Genomic DNA, 24,423 nt, shown 5'->3' on the forward strand with positions numbered 1-24,423 from the left:
AGAGGGAGTTTGTATAATAGTAGCTGATTGGCAGCATCAGTTTTACATCCAGGCATCAAGTTGAAAACTTATCTCCAGGTACTTGAAAGACCATGTAAGAGGCAGTGTGTGGCAGAGCTAAATCACAGCAGCTGAGTGTCACTGCATTATCTGGTAATAGTATCTTGCCACACACTCAGGCCAGTTCTTTCCTCCATACTTAGTACAACCTGTGTTTTTTTTAATCCAGATTTTTTACAGAATTATACGAGACATTAGCCCTGGGGAGGAACTCTTAGTGTTGATGAAGAGCGAAGGCTACTCGCAAGAAACAATGGCTCCAGAGATACATGGTGAGTAACTGTGTCACTGTCATGAACTCCTCAGACTGCTGGCAGTGTGGCTGCACTCTGTGTGTTGTAACACAACTCCAAATCAGTCAAAAGCAAGTGTCCTGACAAAGGTCACACAGACATTCCATGTTTTCCATTCAGTTTTGGCCAACAAAGCTATTCATTGGCATGTACATTTGCAAAACAGCTCCACTGCTTGCAGACGTCTGCAACATGTATTTATTTCATGATTTTAGAACGGAGCAAAATTGGCAAGTTTGTCCAAAAGCATTGAGACTCCAGTGAGCTTGGATGGTCTGGTTCCACATATGGTGTCATCCTGTTTCCACAATGCAATGGTCAAATCATACATTTTATGAATGCATTTTCTGCTCTTCAGTGATCTCATGATTCTCTAGAGAAGCTTGGGGCTGATTGACAATATATTTTATATGAAGATTAAACTCTTTCAGTTAACTTCTATTGTATTTTTTTTATTGGGAATCAAGTGAGTTGCTATTTTTAATTTCTCATGTTTTTTTGCTTTCATAAATAGTTCAATGTTATCCTTGCATCAAATACTGGTTAAAAATTACTTTGAGAGAAGAATCATGCTGCTTATCGGAATCTGAACCTCCTCAATGGGATACAGTGAAGAGATTTCACTTTGATGGTCTGGAATAGTTTGTTTAATTAACAGGAAGAGATGCTGTCACGTTTGGTGTTGTCAGAGTTGAGGTGAATTTACTTGTCCACTGTGACTCTGACACAGTGTTCATGGTGTCTAAAGGGGCAAAACTCCCCAGCCCTTGACTTAACTGTAGTGGAACATCTTGTCCCCCAAGTAGCATGATCCCATGTTATGTGAAGAAAGAGTGTGCTCATGCCAGTTGTGTCTGCTTTCCTTCTTTGTTCTCCCAGCGGCCAGTACTGTGTGTCCCTTTTGATGTTGCATACGATTGGATTAAAATATTACCCTTGTGCCTGAAGTTGCATTTTAAGTACCCTGCACAGCAGTGATGAACAGAAGATTAATTATCAAGCATTTGGCAGTTTGCATGCAATGCTAACACAATACACTCAGTTGGTCTATTCTCTTCTTCATAAGAAACATTCTTGGAGATATTAAAGGCCATGAGCCAGTGATCCTGGCAGTGACTGCTTGTTTTGTAAGTAGCTGTGTGTAATAAATTGACTTCCTTCCCATTGTTAACATATGAAGTCACCGTTTTCTTATTAGATGTGCTTTTTTTTGAAGTGAGTCAAATTAATTTCTCATTGTGTAAGAACATGTCTTTGGATTTGAAAGAAAAGCAATTTTGATCAAGAAAGAACAGCAACAAAAATTGTGCAATAAAAAACATTTATTTATAACTGTGTATAGAAAATTGAAACCCCAAATCTGTTTATAATCATGTCCTGGCAAAGAAAATATCAGCAATTTATTATTAAAAATGGGCTGGGTGGCATTGTTTGCTTGGACATTACTCTGAATAATTGGCTCTCTTCTCCAGGGAGTTGCTTGAATCTGAAAGCCAATGAAATTTCTCTCTGTCTGATGGAATCCAAGAATTTAGTTCAGGCACCAGGCATGAGTTTCAAGCAGAAAGCATCCAGTGCAGCATTCCACATTGTCATGCTCCAAGATTGGCCTACAGAATCATCCTCTGCTCCTAGGGCTTCCAAGAACTAAGGATGGAATTGGTAGATACAATAGGAATGGGCTGAATTGTGTTTCATGTTCATTTAAAGCAACACTGAAAACTCTAGATTAAAGTGTTCTGGGGAAAAGGTGAAGGAATTGTCCAGAGAATCTAGCTCACATAGTATGTGATAAATTTACTTAAATTTATGGTTGGACAGCATTGGAAGATAGGACACATTAAGCCTTCAGGAATAATATCGCTGGTCCTCTAGAGCATTTTAATGCACTTACCAGACGCTGGGGCACTTTGATGTTGATACTGACCTTATGGAGCATTTCAGTATTTATTTCTGGACAGTACATAACTTTATGGCTATGTTTTGCTGCAGGCCTTTTTGCTTGAATTATGTTTGTACTATATAAAGGGACCGATTGAAACATGTTAGCAGAGCTACTCAACATATTCCAACAATACCACTTCAAATATCTGAAAATGTATAGAAAATTACCTTGGTTCATTTTATACAGGCTCCATTGCTGGAATATTTAAAAAAAAAATAAGCTTCTAAAATGAAAACATAATACAACTTGATTTATTGTTGGTGACTTTGGAGTGGAAAAGTAAAATGTCAAGGAGTTGCTTTTGATAACTGCCTGATCTTCAATTGGGCCTTGAAAGGTGTGGGAAGGTTACATGAAACATGCATGTGGATTCTGCTATACATTACCATTCAGAGGCCATCAGTAATTGATACTTGACGAATGGCCATATAAAGCCTGCATCATGTGGTATCATTAATTAAGAGGAATAGTTGACTCTCCTGCAAGTGAAATGGACTTTACCACATTTAGTACTGATAATTAATTGGAGTTATTAAGAGTTAAAGTTCAGTTAGATCTAGTTTCAAGTTTATGAAATTGCATTTCAATGTTACAGAGGAGCGTGAGTATCGGTGTGTTGAGTGCAATAAACTCTTCGAATGCAAGGCTGAGCTGCTGGACCACCAGAAGTTTACCTGCAACAATTCTCCCACCGCATTTTCTATGGTAAATGAAGACTTCAAACCAAAGCTGAACGGTGAAGATGAGCTTCATGAGTGTAAAGAGTGCGATGGTGTATATCCAGATGCTCAAAGGTGAGTGCAGCAATTCAAACTAATCTTCTGAGTCCCAGCACTATCTTTGGCCAACTAATTCAACATACTATACCTCCAGACACCAATGAACTAAAGGGGAGATGTAATTTGGTAGGGATCAACCCTGCGACTCAACTCTGTCCCCTGGATGATGTCAACAGGTGACTCCTCTCAATAATGTGTGACAAAAAAGGCTATGTCGTTCCATTTTGTTCCACAAGCAAGAACTGCCTGTGAAATGTTCAGGAAAATAGAGTTTGGCAATTTTCACCTTAAAACATGGGCTGGACCTTAGAATTATTCCATATGCAGGGGGAATATGTGTCAGATGGACAGGATGAAGGCGCAATGGACTTATGGAAGTAGGTAAATTATATCACCAGGAAAGCTTTCATCATTTTCATAGTATTTTAAAATACTTTGTCCTTTTATTGGTTGGAAACTTAGTCTATTTTTTAAATTACATCCTTTATTGCCAATAAGATGTATGGAGTAGTTATTTTCACAGAAAGCCCAGTGGTGTTGACTGTTAGGCATTAAAGCCCTTCTTTATTTACGTTTCAAACACTTCTCAAGCTCCCTGAGCCAAAACAATCCACTTTCAATTCTGCCTAGAATCCTTGAGCTACAGGAATGTAAAATTTTCAACTTATCAATCAGCAGCCTGGGCAGGACGAAGATTGCTCACTGTTGACGGACTGGATGCAGGTGGGGCCAAGACACAAGGAAACAGTTAATTGGCAGCTCAGCAGCTACTTTGTTCAGAATTGAAGCCTTGCGAATACGTTACTTTCTTTATTGCTTAGCAGAGTTTGCCAGAAAAATAAACTGACAAACATTGGCAGAGAGAGAAAGATGGGAAGTTAGTGAGTAGCTGTTTACCTGTGTCAGACTAGAGCAGGGATGGTATTCCTTGAGTAACGCACCCTGCCCAGCAACCACGTCAAAGCTGCAGAAGCACTCTGTCATGACTTTGCAAATTTTTGCTTAGAACTACAAAGAAAATGAAAGTTGGAGTGATTACCTGGACGTGCACAGATATTTAACCCACCAAAACGTACAGGTATTTTGCCGCACGTGGTTTTCAATTATTATGTCAAAACACATACACGTTAAACCAAAATAAAAATACTAAAATTTCTCAGAATATGCTATAACTGACCTCAATGTCACTTTAATTTTTAAAAATTCTTTTAACGGATATGGGTGTTGCTGCTCTCCACAGTGAAATATCTTCCTATGACTTAGGTATATTTTTGGGGTTGAATAGTCTACTCCTGCTCCTAATTCCTGTTTTCTTTGCACCATCTAAGCTCACATTTGGTGATGTAGTGGAGGCCATGAGGGTGGGCTGAACCATTGAAGGGAAAAGAATTGAGAGAAACTGTTTTTAACTATTTCATTTTTTGGGAGGCTTTGCTTGAACTATATACAACACTAGTTAGACCTTCACTTGAGTACGGCATACAGTTCAGATTGCCACGTTATGGGAAAGATTTGATTGCACTGGAGAGTGTGCAGAGGAGATTTATAAAGGTCATCTTGACCCAAAACATGAATTATGTCTCTCTCTCCACAGATGCTGATTGAGCCGCTGAGTATTTCCAGCAATTTTTATTTTTGTTTAGGAGGATGTTTCCAGGACTGGAAAATTTTATCCATGAGGAAAGATTGGATAGGCTGGAGTAGTTTCCTTGGAACAGAGGAAGTTGAGAGGTGACTTAAATTGTGGTGTATAAAACTAAATAGGGATGAAGGATGAATAGCGAGGGGTTAAAAACCAAGGCATAGATTTAATATAATTGGTAGAAGTTTAAAAGGGGAGATGAGAATTTTTTTTTTCATCCAGAGATTTGTAGGGACCTGATAACACTGCCTGAAACGAATGTAGAGGCAGAGACTCTAGCTACATGTAAAAAAGACTTGGATGTCTATTTGAAGAGCTGTGACCTGCACTGGATTAGGCTGGGTAGCTCTTTGTTGACTGGCAGAGACACAATGGGGTGAGTGGCTTCCTTCCATGTTGTACGTTTTCGATGATTCTATGACTCTATAATACTAGTGCCCCCATTTTATACTGAGAAAGGTAATGAGATGAAAACCTTTTGGTCTCCCACCTGCTGACACTGGATGCAGGCTTGGCAAGGTCAATGATAACTCGTATCCCTGCTACAGAGAAAAGGATGACAGGCTCTCTCTTACTAACTCAACAGCTTGGACAGACATCTGCTGACTCACACAGAGGAGCGAGAGTACAAGTGTGACCAGTGCCCTAAAGCCTTCAACTGGAAGTCAAATCTTATTCGTCACCAGATGTCACACGACAGCGGCAAGCACTATGAGTGTGAAAACTGCGCCAAGGTATGGTGAAGGGTTTCAGTGCTTTATATTTTCAATAGTTACCAGGCTAGCGAAATAAAGAATTGGAGATTCAAAAAGTATGCCACGTCCTGTAAAAGCAATATCATTAGAGAGATTTGGATTTCTAATGCAAATTTGACATTTTGATATCCATTTATAATTCTTAAAATGCTTGCAGAAATATGAAAAATATTGTCAAAGTTTTTTTTTCTCTTTCTAAAAATGAAGACTTTTTTAAAATGAACTTCAGCACCCAGACAAAAACGAGGTAGATTTTGACTTTGTGTTGTTACGATTCCAGCTGATGTTAATACTGGACAAGTCAGAGCCTAGAGTGAAACCTGGCTTAATAGATCCTAACATTTTTTTTTAGAAACCGTGGAGGTAAGTTACTGAACAAATTCACAAGAGTCTGCTGATGAACTTCTAACACAAAGAATAAAACATTTATTAAACAAGAAAAATGAACTATATTACACCACACAAATAGGTTGGAAAGATCTCAATACAAACATAAGAATATGATTCAAATATTCACTTCCTTCGCTCTGGCTATCTCTTTACAAGTACATATAAATTCGGAAAGATAAAACAATTTACCATATTTATCTTATACTCTAATATTCAGGGCAAGTATTCAATACATGTGAACCAATTGGCGAACTGTGCACAGACACACCACACACCAAAGTAAATGATAGATACCGCCAAAGCAGATCTCAACAACCCACCCAGACACTTATTACACCATGTGTCAACCAGTTTCATTGAAAATCCATCTTTGTCACAAGGGTTTCCAATCTCCACGTTTGAATTTTGCCTGGGAATTCTGTCCCAAACATCACTTTCATTTAGCCAGGATTCAACTCCAGGGTTTCATTCTCGCCTTCTGGAATTCCATTCTCCTGGATCACCACACACATTCAAGCTTCACCTTCCAAGCACAGTTTCAGATCTTTGGCCATCCCAAGCAGAACACCACTGCTCCAAAGGCTTGCAGTAAGTAATTGCAACCTTTGGCTGCCTCCTCAGCCTTCAGGGTTTCTCTTGAGCCCACTTTGCTTTTAAGTCTGTTCCCCACAGCTCTTTCTTTAACTTGGAGCCTTTTTCTCTGCTGCTGCTGTTTAGCTTGTCTTAGTGGGATTTACCTCTGATCCCTATCTTTGTCCCTTACCTGAGACCATCTTCTGGGACTTCTTTTTATCTCACTCCCTGATTTGGACCCTTCTCCCTGTACCCCTTCCTGTGTCCTTCCTTCTAGTGATGCTTCTGTTTAGGTCATCTGATCTGTAATTTCACGCTGTTTCGCTTTTTATCTTCCTTTTCTTCTTCGCATATGTGCAGGGCCAATTCCCAGCCTAAAGACAAAGAAAAACCATGAACTGCACATGTGTGGCCCCTTTCCTGGCTGGTGCATGCGTAAGATCAAAAAGCTGTGCGTGTTTGGCCATCTCTCGGCCGGCGCATGCAAAGGAAACACAAAAACGGAAAAAGACTCGGGGCAGGATTTTCCGACCCTACCCACTATCAGGATTGTCCAGTCTGGCTGAAATTCAATGGACTTTTGGCTGGATCACCGAATCTCCCATGGCAGGTCCTGCCATGACAGGTCTGGAAAATCCTGACCTTGAACTGCGTATGTGTGGCCAGTTTCAGGCCAGCACATGCACAGAAGTCCTGAGGCCCACTGGGAACATAGTTCCTGAACTCCAAGGTAAGCATTTGAGTTTCACAACACTCAGAAGAAAGAAAGCTTCACTACAGTGAAGGTTTCTTTACAATGGCTTAACAATCTCTTTCCAACTTAACATCACAAACTTCTAACAAATAGCTTATTGCATTCTATACATATAAACTTTCCCTTTTGTTTCACAGCTGCACATTCCTTATTATACAATTACAAAGCTTTAACCAAAACACAAATCATCACGTGTAATAAGTATAATTAGCGGGATTTGAACCTCATAGAATTATCATAACTCAATGCTTGCATTTCCCCTACACCCTTTAAGTTCTGAATAGAAGACCAACAATTATATGGTGTTTGGACATAATCTTTTCAAGGTCTACCAAAGGTAGTGAAGATACATTAAAGCTCTCTTTAGCAACATATTGACCAGCTTGTTTTCCATTTTGTTCTACCATTTCAACCTTGCTCTTGTGACTGCAAAATAATACTCTGTTAGTGTTCCCCTCTTCAATTAGGGATGTATGTCAGTCATATTATGTGATGCATATGCTTTTTGCCTAGGCTTCTCAACTTCAATACTGAAGAACATAGGATTTTTTTTTTAACTCTTCTCCTCTATTAATGGAAACATGCCTTCAATGGATCCTTTACATTTGTAATGGACAGGGTGTAAGTCTGATTAGCGACCAACTTCAAATTTATCTTTCTCACTCATGTCTTCCATAACAAATTTTCTAGTTTGATCGTTTCAGTCAACACCAGATGAATAAACTTGCACTGAAGGACTATTCCTGTCTTTACTGAAGTCATTTTCTAGTTTATCCACCAGGAGTTCCACAGTCCTCTGCACACATTCATTTTCATCTTGTTGACATTTCAAAAATGGAACTTTTATTCCTGCTTCTTTCACAATTTTATCCAAGTATTTGTTTACTCTCTTCTTTTCCAATTCTTTCCCAAGCTTGTTAATCTTTTCATTTAGCACAGCAAAAACTCTGGTTATTTCAGTTGTCTTTGTTTCAGAGTCATTTGTGAAATCCTTAAACAAGGTTAACAATTTCTCATGGACATTCAGTTCATTTCAGAATCTTTTTTCTATGGTTATTGACTGCGCTTTAGACTTCTTCAATTCATTCATTAAATCCTCAATCTGTTTCTTAAAATTTTCTTTTTCTGCTTTCAAATACTTGATCTACTCTTCCATACCATACATCTCATTCTTTTGGATCTCCAAATTGTGCCCTAGTTCAAGAATCTCATTGCTCATTTCATGATGAAGTTATACCAGTTCATTAGTCTTAGTTTTTAATTCTGCAGTCAACCAACTGTTTTCATTTACCAACAATTCATTTTCCTGTTCAAAGCGTTTTTCATGATCACAGAATCACACAGTGCAGAAGAGGCCCTTTGGCCCATCGAGTCTTCACCAACACGTGAGAAACACCTGACCTACCTACCTAATCCTATTTACCAGCACTTGGCCCATAGCCTTGAATGTTATAACGTGCTAAGTGCTCATCCAGGTACTTGTTAAAGGATGTGAGGCAACCCTTCTCCCACCACCCTGCTAGGCAGTGCATTCCAGACCATCACTGCCATCTGGGTAAAAAAGTTTTCCCTCACATGCTCCCGCAAACCTCCTGCCCCTCACCTTGAACTTATGTCCCCTTTGTGACTGACCCTTCAACTAAGGGGAACAGCTGCTCCCTATCCACCCTGTCCATGCCCCTCATAATCTTGTACACCGTGATCAGGTCACCCATCAGTCTTCTCTGTTCCAATGAAAACAACCCAAGCCTATCCAACCTCTCTCCATGACTTAAATATTTCATCCCAGGCAACATCCTGGTGAATCTCCTCTGCACCCCCTCCAGTGCAATCATATCCTTCCTATAATGTGGCAACCGGAACTGCACACAGTATTCCAGCTGTGGCCTCACCAAGGTTCTATACAACTCCAACATGACCTCCCTACTTTTGTAATCTATGCCTCGATTGATAAAGGCAAGTGTCCCATATGCCTTTTTCACCACCCACTAACATGCCCCTCCAACTTCAGAGATCAATAACAATTCCATTCACCAAATCACTTTGTTGATTGACTTGACACAAAGGATCAGGTTTATGAAGTCCTTGAATATCTCCTGTTAATAACTTTCCCTTTGTCAAACTATCTGGAGCACAAATTGCGTCAGCCACCATCAATGAATGATCTGCCCCAATATCTCTCAAAATTTTAATTAATTTATTTATGTTGTTGGAGGAATAGATGAATGCTTCTCCCTTTGAGATAAAATATCCAGAACCTCCAGTAGCCTGACTCTGTTCAGCAGTAGTCAGAGAAGAATTCTCTTGACTATTCTGAGCCATAGACTCCTTTCCAGCAGGTTCTCAGGAAACACATTTAATCTGTACCACTGCTACTGTTTTAAAACCCATTTTCTTTTCTGGTATAGCCTTTTCTGATGATGACATGATTGTCCCTACCACTGCCGCAGCTTTACCATTCAGCTTCCAACAATGGGTTGTGAAATGTCTGGTCTTTTAGCAATAAAAGTATACTGGGTTTATTTTCACTCCTTTTATTCTCTACACTACACTATTGATTTTCTTGACTGGGACATCTTACGCATTCTCTATAAAGCTAGACTCTTTCCTGTTCCTCCAGTTTCCCTGTTGACTCCCAAATGACCATTTCCCAACATGTAACTGTGCGTGTGAAATATCATAGGTATCAGCCAAAGCTGCCGCTACTCAGATCTTTCCTACCTGACACTCATCTAAGTAAGTCTTAATGGTTACTAGAATGCTATTTCGGAATTCTTCAAAAATCACAATTTCCCTCACATTCTCAAAAGTTTTCACTACCTTCAGTGATCGAAACCACTGACCCCATAGCATTTCTTTTTCCCTTGCAAATTCAACAAATGTCTGATTAGGTTTCTTTCTTCTGATCCTAAACATTCATTAATAAGCTTCAGGGACAAGCTCATAAGCATTGAATATTGCCCTTTTAACCATTTCGTAGTCTGTAGATTGCTCTTCTGATAGACTAGTATACACATACATAGCTGTACCCATCAGGACACTTTGTAACATTAAGATCCAAACATCTTTTAGCCACTTAAATCTTACAGCTATCTTTGCAAATTAAGTGAAATATCTTTTAAGTCCATCTTCTGTAAATGTAGGCACCAAACAAAGATTTTTAGTTAACTTAAATTCCTCAGTGGAATCAGAATCATTCTCTGAACTACTATCCCTTCTTTCTCTCTTTATTCTAAGCTTTTCTCTAGCCAAGTCATGTTGTCTGATTTCTTTCTCTCTTTGAAACTCAAGCTTTTGAATTTCCATTTCTCTTTAATTTTCTTTCTCCTCTTTTGCCAATTCAAGCTTTTTCATTCCCATTTCTTTTGCTCTTTCTTTTTTCTGAAATTCAACTTTCTGCTTTTCTCTGCCACTTTCTATTTCAAGTTGCTTCATACGCAGTTCAATTTTTGCTAACTCTAGCTGTGAGACCCCAATTTCAGGTTTCTCTCCTTTTAATTCTAAATGCTTGGTAATTACTTTAATCATATCATCCTTACAAAATCTTACTTTTATTCCTAACTTCAATTTATCTGCTAACTGTCTGTTTAGCCTCAGTCAAGGCTTTCAAATAATCTTCTGTTAAATCTTTTACTCCCAGAAAAGTATTGGCCACAGCCAAGGCCATTTTCTAGCTCCACCCAGTGTAATATACTTCACAGCAAACCCTGTTCCAATACCCGGTACCCCCATGTACTCATTTCCTTAAGGATTCACAGATCCCACCTAAATTCAAGGATTTGTAATTCCACAAGAGCCCCCATATTATTACACCCCAGCTTATGGCCTGAATGTTGTGGTTGGCGTGGGGGGATGGGGGCAGTGGGGGGGGGGGGGGGGGGGTGGTGGGCAGTGGGGGTGGGGGGGGCAGTGGGGGTGGGGGTAGGGGGGTGGGGGCAGGGATGGGCCCCACTCGCTGGTGTGTAAAATGACGCGTGATGATGTTGGGCGAAGTGTCCCGACATCACCGCATGTCATTACAACCTTCAGTTTGGCAGGCATGCACCGGAGTCGGCTGTGCGCCTGCCAAACTATCAAAGGCCTATTAAGACCACTATTGAAGTAATTAAAGTAGTTGTCTGGGCTGCCCGCCAACCTTCACATTTATCATGAAACCTCATCTACGGGCGGGATGAGGTTTCATGAAATGATTATAAATCCAATAAAATTTTTTATTAAAATTCATTGACATGTCCCAGCTCATGTGACATGGTCACATGAGGGGACATGTCTGAATAATTTTTCCCTTTTTTTTTGAAGTTTTAACAATGAAAGTTATCTCCCTGAGGCATGGAGCTGCCTCAGGGAGATTTCTGCATTCTTGCATGCGCATGCACGAAAGAGCGCAGTCTCCGACTCCCTCATCCACCCACACCTACGTCACACTGGGCGTGCCCTTAATAGGCCCGCCTATGTAAAATGGTGGCACGCAGCCGATTGCGGGCGGTGATTGGCTACGTGCCCACCCGCTCCCGCTCAGCCCCCCCCCCCCACCAGACAGGGAGAAAATTCTCTCCTTTGTTAGTACTGGAAAAGTCAGATCCCACAGTGAAACCTGGCTTGATGGATCGTAACATTTTTTTCAGAAACTGTGGATGTAAGTTACTGAACAAATTCACAGGAGTCTATCGATGAACTTTTAACAAAAGTATAAAACATTTATTGAGCAAGAACAATGAACTATATTACACCACACAAAAAAAGTTTGGAAGGATCTCAATATAAACACAAGAAAATGATTCAAAAATTCATCATTCCTTCACCCCAGCTATATCTTTGCAGACACATACAAATTTGGAAAGATAAAACAATTTTCCATTTCTGTCTTATACTATAATATTCAGGGTAAGTATGCTGTACACGTGAACCAACTGGTGAGCTGTCGACAGATACATTGCATTCCGAAGTAAGTGACAGATGCATCCAAAGCAGATTCAATGGATATCTCAACAGCCCACCCTGACGCTTGTCACACTGTGAGTCAGCCAGCCTCACAGAAACTCCATCTTTCTCATGAAGGTTTCCAATCTCTACGTTTGAAACTCACCTGGTAATCCTGTCCCAAACATCGTTCTCACTTGGATTCACTTGGAAAAATATGCTCTTCAACCAAGACTCAGCCCCAGGTTTTCAGTCTCACCTTCTGAGATTCTTTTCTCCTAGATCACCACGTACACTCAAGCTTCACCTTTCAAGCACAATTTCAGATTTTCAGCTGTGCCAAACAGAACACCACTGCTCCAAAGGTCCGCAGTAAGAAATCATCAACCTTTGGCTGCCTCCTCGGATCTTCAGGGCTTCTCTCAAGCCCATTTTGCTTCAAGTCTGCCTCCCACAGCTCTTTCTTTAACTTGGAACTCTTTTTCTCTGCTCCTGTCGTTTATCTTGACTTAATGGGATTTATCTCTGATCCCTATCTTTGTCCCTTACCTGGGTCTGTCTTTTGGGACTTCTTTCTCTCCCACTCACTGATTTGGGACCTTCTTCTTTGTTTGGGACCTTCTCCGTGTCCCCCTCCCTGTGTCCTGCTCCTTGGGATGCCGTCCTTCTAATGATGCTGCTTTCAGGTAACCTGACCCGCAATTTTGCGATGTTTCACTTTTTTTTTCTTCCTTTTCTTCTGCACATGTGTGCAGGGCCAGTTCCTGGCCTCTAGACAAGAAAAGCCATGACTTGTGCATGTGCTTTCCCAGCTGGTGCATGCGTGAAACCAACGAACTGCGCATGTACGACCAGTTCCCTGCCAACGCATGCACAGAAGCCCCAATGCCTGCTGGGAACTCGAGTTCTCAAACTCCAAGGTAAGTATTCGAGTTTCGCAACTGTGTGTTAATTTAAATTGGATGTTCGCAAGCCAGCAGCCTGTTTTACGTTCCTCCTGGTTTTTATTTCTATTGAAGTCAATGGAGGGATGTAAAGCACACTGCCAACGCAGTATCACTTGGGCCAAAATTTTCAGCTCTGTGCCTCAGGAAAATTTGCAAGCGTGCCTATGCATGCATGTGTAAAGTTTGTGCTCATCCCGCTTGCACCTCCCCCACCGGCATGCAAAGGCAGCGCTAAGTGCTAAAGCTCGCGTTTCACGCTGGACGGGCCTTAGTTGGCTCGCCAACGTGAAATTGCAGTTGGGCCCTGATTGCAGGCGGCAGTCAGCTTCCTGACTGCCCCCACCTACTCCTGCTGAGCCCACCCAACAAGGGTGAAATTCAGTCCTTGGTTTACATTAGTGCACAAGGTCAAAATCTATCCTGATGTGTTTAATGTGCTGTAAAATCCAGGTTAGATATCCTTCAATTTATACTTGCGCATTCATTGACTTGTAGGAATTTAAAAAATAAAACATTAGACCTTTATTTAGGAGATTAATGTAAAATAAAATCATAAAGATAATTCTGCTGTACCAGCAGGGGGCAATGCACAAAGGGAGTGCACAGGAACAAATCATAGACATGCAGTTTGTGATTTTACATGCTGACTGTGGATTCAGCATGCATGTGAAGATAGACTAGATGTTACAGTAAATGTAAAAGCAATTTTGTAATTGTGTTAGTTTTAAGCTTAAGATTGACTTTATTTACTCATCTTCAGATGAGTACTTAAAGTGAAACCTGATACTAAAAAAATGGAACAATGACTGTTTATTAAGCCAAGGATTCCTGATCCCATTGCATTGTGTTACAATCCCTGCGGAGAAACCATAAACCAAAATAATCAACTTACTGCATGAGACCTATATGAAGGAGTTCCCAACAAGATTTCATTTTTTGCAATTTTTGCTTTAACACAAATCAGGACCAAAGTAAATTAAACATGAATTAACAGGCAAATTATATTGCAATAAAAAGGTAAATTTCACTTTCACTAGTTGATACACCAAAAATATGTCTTAAAAGAACCACAAGCATTCTGTTCCAGCATGTATGGTGTGATGTAGCTACACCGTTCCACAACATGCTGCTCTTTATTTGCATAGGGTAGGTCAGGAGTCTTGTGCGACAACAGCTTTCACCCCCAAGTTTCACAAGTACTATCATAATTAGCAAGGACCACATCCATGAGCCCTATCTCTCTCAGGTCACAACAGTCCTGATAGTGTAGCACTGCAGAATTCCTTTTCAGCTGACCAACCAGTAACACCCTGATTCATATTTTGGCCACATCTGGCAAAACACCCAGCTGTTTAGCGTCTCCAAGCTATTCTCACAGCTTTACTGATTTTAGACCTTTTAATCTGCTCGCACAATACTTCCACGAGCTCTTGCATCAGTGTGTTGATCACCTTCTGCCACCAGCTCTTCTTTGTGTCTGTCAGCCACATGGCTTTCGTATATTAAATTCCTGATAACGCTTCCAGGTAAAGGGCCACCAGGTCACATGGACCTGTATTTCTTATACAAGAATTACAATTGATGCAAATTCTTAAAAGTCCTTTTCAAACATTCTTAAAAGCATATTCCACAGACGTTTTAAAGAAAATATAGATTTTCCTTACTGTACAACTTCCGGGTTAAAGATTGTCACAATTGGCAAAACAGACAGAAAAAGGAGAACATGCTAAATACAGAATGAAGATGACGCCAATTCAATGAAATGGTGTATACATCATGTTTCTAGAAACTGGGCTCCATGTTAGTGTGTTAGTTTGATGTTGATAAACCTGGTTTGCTTCATCTCCCTGCATCAGATTTCTTTACTATTCCCCAGCAGGTTTTTACGGACCCCAGCAATCTACAGAGACACATTCGTTCTCAGCATGTCGGTGCCCGGGCCCATGCCTGTCCAGAATGTGGAAAGACATTCGCTACTTCCTCAGGTCTCAAGCAACACAAGCACATCCACAGCAGTGTCAAGCCATTCATCTGTGAGTCCCCCTGTTTGTTATCCTTACCATTTGCTGTGACTCCAAGTGATTTCCCCCAAGAATGCATGAACATCAGTACAGTACAAGAGGGTTTGTTTGTGGTCAATTCATTCAATTATTTGAATTATTGTTGATGGTAGTCCAGGAAGCAAACAGCTCAAGCGGTCTTCAAAAGAGATATTCTGGGAATGAGTTTATAGTACTTCCATCCGTGGCAGTTAATTTTGAACACAGTCCATGCTGATAATAAAGGGTTCTTACTCTGGTGGTTCTCAAGGTTCTAGGTCTAAAGACTTCAACATAACCTAGTTGGTGTCCTTAGTGTATGTGAGTCCACTGCATAAAAATGTCTGTAATTTGATAATGTCCACTAAATTATCAGACCCACTGAAAGAAACCACATAAAAAAAGGTGAGGATACTGAGGGTGTTCTTCTGAAGCTGAGGTTAATGCATCTTTACCCCGTTCTAATCCATTTCATACTTGCCTGGATGAGCTGTTTACTTCCTCCAGCTAAATATTGAGAAGACGGAAGCTATTGAGTATGGTTCCACCACAAACTCCCTTGCCATTGTCTCTCTCCCCTCCCCAGCCACTGTCTCAGGCTAAACCAGACTGTTTGCAACCTAGTATCCTGTTTCACCCTGAGCTGAACTTTTGACTCCATATCCTCTTCATCACAAAGACTGCCTAATTTCATGTGCATAATATCGCTCATCTCCACCTCCCCTGAGCCCATCCATTGCTGAATTCATCATTCATGATTTGGTTCTGACTCAGTTGGCGCAGTGCTGCCCTGGCTCAGCAGCAGAAGGCATGGCCACTAATAGTGGGTTAAGGGGACAGGCACAAATGACTAGAGTCAGCGTAATAGAGGGTACATGGGAGAGGGGTTTGAGGGATGATGAATGTCACAGAAATAGATAGGGTAAGATATGAAGGGATTTAAACACTGAGAATTTAAAATGCTGGTATCATGTATCATGGTGATCCTGACTGGCCTCTCATCTATCACCATGAATGTCACCTCATCCAATACCCTGATGTACGTTCCTACTCCGCACCAACTCCCACTTGCCCATCACACCCGTCCTTGTTGGCCAACAGACCACCATGACACAAATTTAGAATTCTCAGCCTCGTGTCTAAATTTCTCCTTTCCTTACCTCTCCCTATCTCTGTGACATCCCCCATCCCTACAAACCCCTCCCCCACAGACCCTACATTCCTCTGATTCTGGTTATCTGTGTCTCCTGGCCCCTTCAGCCCACTGCTGGCTGTCCTTTCTGCTGTTGAGTTCACTCTCTGAAAATCCACTCTCATCCCAACCCCAAACTGTTCCAGCTGTTGCCACTGTCGAGATTTGTGGATGCAACTCCATGTCATTCTCTTTTAAATTGAAATGTGATAAAGTTTCAATGGACTGTGCAAACTATTATCAATCAACCATTTGCTATCACAACTATAGAATAAACAGAATACCTACTGAGCACAGGGTTCTTTTGATATGTTATTAGAAGAACCATGGGAATAATGTTTAGGTGACTATTGGACACAGTGGCCTGCAAGTTGGAGACAAAGACTCGGGAGGATTCCAGGCTATGCAAACCTGACCTTTAAAAGTGACTGCATGGAGGGGGTCTATATTAGAAGTTGGGGCGGGAAATCCTAGAGGATGCCCAGTGCAGAGGCAGACTGGGTGGAAGGCCTGCCTCGTGGCTCTGGCATTGTGCCTAAAGTTTAAAAAAAATGAAACATCTCTCTAGCCCTCACCCCTCACAGCACCCATACATTCCCCATGCCCCATCCATGCCAACTCATGACACCTTATGACCTGTACCCATGCTCCCCATGGCCCTTTCATAGCCTCTGCCAATTTAGTGCCGAATCATGGCAACCCATGCCCCCCACCCACCACCCTTTGCCCTTACACCTACCATGCCAACTCACCCAATAGGTGCACGTTTCAAAACCCATGTAGAGATGGGATAAAATAAAGTTCTATAAAATGCCAAGATAAAAGCAAAATACTGTCAATGTTGGAAATCTGAAACAAAATCAGAAAATGCTGGAAAAACTCAGCAGGCCTAACAGCATCTGTGAAGAGAAAAAGAACGTTAATATTTTGAGTCTGTATGACTCTTCTTCAGAGCTCTGAAGAAGAGTCATATGGATTCAAAACGTTAATTCTGTTTTTCTCTCCACAGATGCTGTTAGACCTGCTGAGTTTTTCCAACAATTTATTTTTCTTCTATAAAATGCCATTCCAAGTGTCTATTGCAGACTTCACTATATTGAAAAACAACACTCATTCATAAAAAACAATTTGCTACACTTACATTCCTTCAACTACATAAAGCCTTATAACAACAAGCAATGGAAATCATAGTCCCACTTCAAAGAGTCTATTAGCACGTGTAGCTGTTAATCAAACTATGAAATGGCAGGCACCCTACTGTGATAATGGATGATTGTGAAATAAGTCATCAGTAATAGAAGTCCTCAGGCTAATATCGACAGAATGAAATAGCAAGCAATCTTTTTTTTAAATGTTCCAGATAATTCTTTTAAGATTTAAAGGGCAGGACTTTTAACTGCTTTGACAGCCCACTTTGATTTATACTTTTGACAGTAACTCTTGACAGTTCTTTTAGTTTTTCAAGGGATGTGGGCATCAGTGGCAAGGCCAGATCCCTAATTGCCCTTGATTGAGTGTCTTGCTATGCCATTTCAGAGGGCAGTTAAGAGTCAACCACATTGCTGTGGATCTGGAGTGACATGTAGGCCAGATTGGATAATGATGGCAGATATCTTTCTCTGAAGGGCATTAATGAACCAGATGGGTTTTTATAGTTTCATCATTACTAAGATTAGCTTTATAATTCCAGATTTATTTATTGAATTTAAATTTGAACCCATGTCCCCATGGCCCTCTGGGCTATGAGTCCACTGAAATTACCACTACGCCACCGTCTCCTCCACTTTTTGATAGGTCCTCTTGACAGGTCCTCGTGGCACACTTGATTTTGTTGATTTTCACAGGTCTATTGACAGTTCCAATGATCTTGACAGTATGGGTTTTTGCACTTTTTGCACACATTCATGCCTAATTTTAACGGTTGCAAAGGGCACCTGACCTCCCCAAAGGTGTCCCAGAACCAGATCCAAAGGGTACCTTACCTCTCCAAAGGGCTATCCAAACAAATCCACAAAGTTCAGGCCTGCTCTTACGTGGTCTAATTGTCACGCTTTAGGTTTCACACTTCTGGGCTACCAAAATCCAACTTCGGTGGAGTCAGTTGATGATTTAAATGGCCAGCTGCCTCCGTAAACTGCGCAGGTGCAAAACATGAACTTCTCCTGCAAATATGAGAAGTGCCGCATTCCAGGGGTGGGATTTAGAATTTTCAGGCACTTCTGCCATTTTTGCCACAACAGAGAGCCCCTTCATCATGGTGAAAATCCAGGGCAGCGTGTGCACTGCAATGATCAGACCCTGCACACGATCCCATGCAGTAAATGCAACCCGTACCATTTCACAATGTGCATTCTATTTAAATCACACACATTTAATTTACTAAATTCAGAAATTGATTTCCACTGCCCCAACACCTTATCATCCCACCACCCCCCTGCCCTGCCCCCCCCACCACCCCAGCAACTTACTCTTCATCCTTCTCTGAAGGCTTTTGTTTACTTCAGTGCTCCCTCGCCCAAGGAGCTGGTCTTCATGTTGGAGGCCAGCTGGTGGGTGTTAGCAGGTTGTTTGACTGAAGAAAACATCATAGCTCGATACTAACTTCACCTGACCTCTACATATGTACTTTTTAGTACAAATCAGGAGTGCAGCGCTCTGGCTGCTTTTTCTCTTCCACAACAAAGCAACATTGAGATCAATAATAGGGGCTCCATCAGCGTGCTGCTGAAGATCAGCAAAGACCAGAGGCCAAAGCAAGGATAGCTCTGCTCCATGTGGCCCAGCATCAAAACTAGGTGAAGCCACTCGGTGAAGCCACCTACTATGTTCTTGAAGAGCTAATATTAATTAAGTTGAGTATCATTCTTTTCATTCCATATTGCCTAATCAATTACTTAATTCTAATAGTTTAATGAAAACAAAGTTAGAAAACTCGAGAGCAAATCATTACACTTTTTGTTACCGTTGATTGCATTCCACATTTTTCCAGAAATTAAACCTATTAATGTTTTTTTTGTGCTGTAAACCTACCAAATGATATTACAATTGATTTTTAAAATTTGCTCACTGCTAGGTAATTATCTTACAAATTGTCTGGTAATCCAGCTATATGGAGTGAAGTTGGTATTGTTCAAGGGTTGTATTGTATTACTCTCCCCAACCTCATCCATAGTCATTTATATAAAAGGCCCACACACGCATGCACGTAGACACACAGTAAGTGCTCCTGCTAGGCCTGTTTTCAGCAACTGTCTCTTGTTACTGCATCCTGCCTTAGCTAAACAGAAAAAAATCCTTAACTATAATGAAACAAAAAAAGGTAATTATTAGCTTGTTTGAAAAAAATAAGCTGCTCAATGGAAACCACATGGACTTATGGGCCAAACATATTCAAAATAGCACTTAATTTGTTTTAATAAGCAACAAATATGCAGCCCCCAAGTACTGACTAATTACTGTGTTCTCAGAAAATTGCTTCACAAAGCGTACTGGCATCAGATGGATCTGATATTACAAAGCGCTTTGCGGTCTGCGGTGCGCTTACGGCATTTGGGAGTGATGAAAAGCTTGTCGGGTGGTAATGTCTGGAACATTTAGAAATTAGAGAGCGAGAGAGAGGAAAAAGGTGGGGGGTTGGGGGAGAGGTATGAGTGAAACAATGAAGTGTGAATTTGAAAGACTACACTGAGTGGTGAATGCTGCTAGCTTTCTAATATTAGCCCCACATGTGGCTCTTGCATATGTTGCACAAACCACACGTTGCCTGTGCATTGGGGAATTCAACAGACATTCAAATGTCTGACCAGTGTCAGAATCCAGCATTACTAAGAGGTACATGAAGAGAGAGGGAGATAAAATTGTGGAATTGATGTGAATCCTAACTTTTACACGTTCTGATCATTAGCAGATCCATCATTAAACCCCAGCAGAAAGCATTTCATTTCGTAAAATCTAGACTTTGGATTTCTAAGGCACTGCCATTTCCCTACTAACTCTCACGCATTATCAGGAATTGGATGGCTGATGCCAGAAGCTCATGATGTCACTCATCCCACTATCTCTTAGTCTATGAAGATTTTAGGGAACTACATGTTTTTAAAAAATGAAACAAATTAATTAATATTCACAGTTTTTTAAAGAAAAAATGTATCAATTTAATAAGATTTCTATTGATTTAATGTGGTATTCGTAATTTTGAATTCCACTTTTAGTTATGATATTTTTGATTGAATCTTGAATTTTTGTGTCTCAAGGATGTCATAGGGATAATGGAGGAGGAGAATGGGTGAGAGAGGGAATACCAGTACCAACATTGTGTGCAACTGGTTGAGGAATAATACAGATCGGCTGTAAAGTGAAACCCTGTTTATTCTGCTCCCAAAAATATGTCTTGGCACTCATTTCAAAAGACTAGTACAATATCCACCTGAGCAAAATCTTCCTCTTTTTCTTAAGAAAGTTAATTGTTTTTGTTGCCGAGTTCAATAGTCCTTGAACCAAATGGCAGCTGGTGGTCATTTCCTTACAGTCAGTTTCATGAAGCACAATTTTAATAATGGAATTAATAGAAAAACAATCATTACACAACAGTAATTTATTCTTTTCATGATTCCTCAAATGGCTAAATTAACACTTAACGAGCATATAGTGCAAAAGTTTGTTATTCCAACTGTGGATTGTCCAGACTTGCAGATCATGGTATTTGGACCCCTTATTTGATGTAGAAGAGCTTTATACATTTACACAATTATATTTTAGGAAGGTTCTGACTTGCGTTTGATTCTGTATTAATTTATTTTGATTAACCATGCAAGAGGTTTCAATTGTACAATACAATTCTAAAAAAAACCTCTTATAATACTTTATACTGTACCTTAATTTTAGGAGAACAACTGTTGAGAGATATGAGTGGAGATTGTGGGAAGTCGGTGGCATAGTGGTATTGGCTCTGAACTAGTATTCCAGAGACAAAAACAAAAAATGCTGGAAAAACTCAGCAGCTCTGACAACATCTGTGGAGACAAAGGCAGAGTTAACCTTTTGAGTCCGTATGACTCTTCTTCAGAGTATTCCAGAGACCCAAGGTAATGCTCTGGGGACCTCAGTTCGAATCCCACCACAGCAGATGGTGGAATTTGAATCCAATAAAAACTCGGAATTAAAATTCTGATGACGACCACGAAATCAATGCCAATTGTTGTAAAAACCCATCCAATTCGCTAATGTCCTTTAGGGAAGGAAATCTGCTGTCCTTGCATGTTCTGGCCTACATGTGACTCCAGACCCACAGCAATGTGGTTGACTCTTAAAATGCCCTCTGAACAAGAGTAATTATGGATGAGCAATAAATGCTGGCCTAGCCACATGCCATGAGGAAATTTAAACAAAAGTTGTTGCCATTATTGTATAAGTGCTGAGTGTAGTTAAATCATTTGCATCTTAATGTCCTGGCTGTAATTTCTATTCTGAAGAATACAATTAATAATGATGCAGACTTTGTACATTCTGTAGTTATTATGGAAGATTTTCCCTTTATTGTACTTGGGTAAGACGAAGCACCTGCGCAAAATCCATGGAGGAGACCTTCGACTGACACCATTACACATGTGCTATCTTCCCACTTGATCTTCCCCTAAGTGTTCCCCTAAGCATTCAGGTGCTATAAGAGTAAAATTTGCCCTTCATTTTTAATTTAGAAAAGGAAGCTACTGTAAAACAGATTGAAATTATTGAAGGGAATTTTCATTTCTGGTAAGTATTTCAATCTTCCTGGTGAAACATTAAGCCAAGAGAGGTCTGTCCTCTCAGGTGGATGTGAAAGATCTCATGGCACTTTCTGTAGGAGAGTTATGGAACTTTTCCCCCATTTCCTGACCAACATTTATCCCTCAACCAACATCACTAAAACAGATTATCAGATGGCTGTTTTGGGACCTTGCTGAGGGCAAATTGGATACCGTACTTCCCTACATTACAACAGTCACTACACTTCAAACATACTTCATTGATTGCAAAGTGTTTTGGAACATCCTGAGGTCACGAAATTTGCTATGTCTTTTATTTTGATTGAATTATATCTCAACTTGATTAGATTGTGAAGTCCTGAGTATGTATTTGCCCTATTACTAATAATGGTTAGCTAATGTGACTGAGTTTCATATTGCAGAGATGGTGCTGGGAAGCTTCCATTATCTTACTTGGTATCATCTCCAGCACACTGTTTCTGAACTTATATTTATTTCTATTTGTTGACTTTTGGTAATAACCTGGGGTGGAGTCGTCCCAGATTTGCACTAAGTGTGGTAGCGGGTGGGTAAAACGACATTTTACCCTCCAACCACAATGGCAGCTTTTCACGCCATAAGGTCCCAAACCTGTCGCATTAATTATGCATTTCTGGGAAACATGCCATTTCCATTGTGGGCGGGCTCTCATTCACCTGCCACGCCATCACCTGCCGCTTCATCACGCCAGGTGGCATATTTAAAGTCCAGCCCCTAGCACACCTTTCAGTGCTTCCAGCCAATGACTGCTGCACAGAAGACAGGATGGCTCCAAAAGGCAAAAAGGTTGGAGCCCCCAGATAAAGTGACACATCCCTCAAACTCCTTTTGGACGCCATGGAGGCCCACCGTGATGTCCTCTGCATCCGCTCTGGCCGCAGGAGGGGCAGCAGCATCACCAATCCAGCATGGGAGGTGGTGGCAGCAGTGATCAGTGCCAATGTCCTGCAAAAGAAGACAGCCACCCAGTGGCGCTACAGAATGAATGGTCTCACCCATTCCGCCAGGGTAAGTCACTCTTCTCATCACTCTCAACTCTCACACTCACAAACCCATCACACATCCACACTTCAAGGGACAACACCACTAACTCTCACACACACCCTCACATCTCCATCAAGCTCATATCCTCTCAAGGCTCACATCCTTATCCCATCCATGGCTCTACTCACCACACAAACATTCCATGCAGTGCCATGTGTCCCGCTCACACTCTCTCCACCTGTTTCCATGCAGGAGAAGCAGCTCACATCAGGAGGAAGAGGTCCCACTCTGGGGGATAGAGTGGCCCACATTAGGCCCTTCACTCACTTTGAGGAGCATGCCATCATGCTGACTGGTGAGGGTGTGAATCCTGCCTGCAGTGACAATGAGGTCGGTGGTGAACACCCACCTAAGGATCCTGCACCACATCATCCCCCTCTCAACGCAACTGTGAGTGCTCTCTCTCCTGCTTTTGACTGTGCTGCCATGCATTAATTATCTCTACTTTGGTTAACATGGAGCTCTGCCAAGCGACCGACACCCTCAGCCAGCCAGTCCCTCAGCTCCATCCAGGTCCTCACCTCCAGTCAAGAGGACACCTCCTCCATTGAAGAGCTGGAAATAAGCAGCCTGGAAGATCCGTCATGGCGCTTCCCACACCCTCCACCAGCGCAGACACACACATCTCAGTGGGACCTGAATCTAGAGCAGGTTCGGGTTCACAATCTGGTGGTCACCCGCATGGATACGTGTCTGCAGCAGGAGCAGGCAGGTTCAGCCGAGCTCCCCAGCACTTGGAAGACTGCTCGCGTAGAGACATCTGTGAAGTTTGAGTCAGGTGACGAACTTTTGGGTCAGGCCTTCCAACTCATCCTGGAGAGACAGTAGAAGGTGTGGGAACATCACGCAGAGCTGTTAGAAGCCCTCAACAGAGTGGCATGCGAGTCAGAGAGTGTCCTCCTGCTCTCTGATGAAGTGGTGCCCACGTGCGCATATGGATGTCTCATGGGAAGGATGGTTAATGCCATGGTCCAGCAGAATGTGGAGATGTGCACAGACCTGCACTGCATCGCAAGAGCCATGGGTGAGTCCCTGCAGTGGCAATGCAAGAGTGAAACAGGGCACCTCGACGTCCCACTAGGTGCTCTTTCCCCTCAACAAGTCAGGCCATACCCTCGGGCACCTGAAAGGAGAAGGAGCAGCAGCTGGATACCCCTGGGTCATCCACTCAGGAATCTCAAAAGCTGTCCACTCCCCCCAAGTCCCCTTTACCTGTGAGCCCCTCAACCTCACCCTCTGTCATGGCAGGGGGAGCAGCTGGCCCATGAGTGACTCTGGAGGGAGAAGTCTGTGTGTGGCAGGGCGTT

General features: G+C 41.5%; 1 protein-coding gene across 6 annotated transcripts in view; it reads left to right on the top strand.

Annotated features, from left to right (window-relative positions):
- Window positions 1-24,423, top strand: part of mecom (MDS1 and EVI1 complex locus) — an 837,494-nt gene that overhangs the window by 740,932 nt on the left and 72,139 nt on the right. For 4 of the 6 annotated variants that reach the window (XM_041175578.1, XM_041175580.1, XM_041175600.1 and 1 more), the window contains 4 exons: window positions 230-332; window positions 2,894-3,092; window positions 5,306-5,453; window positions 14,935-15,091. In XM_041175578.1, the coding sequence (XP_041031512.1) occupies window positions 230-332; window positions 2,894-3,092; window positions 5,306-5,453; window positions 14,935-15,091 (607 nt within the window). The remainder of the gene's footprint in view (window positions 1-229; window positions 333-2,893; window positions 3,093-5,305; window positions 5,454-14,934; window positions 15,092-24,423) is intronic. The other 2 variants (XM_041175586.1, XM_041175590.1) reach the window with 1 other exon arrangement.

Source organism: Carcharodon carcharias, chromosome 2, assembly GCF_017639515.1.
Source record: "Carcharodon carcharias isolate sCarCar2 chromosome 2, sCarCar2.pri, whole genome shotgun sequence".
NCBI classification, from domain to species: Eukaryota; Metazoa; Chordata; class Chondrichthyes; order Lamniformes; family Lamnidae; genus Carcharodon; species Carcharodon carcharias.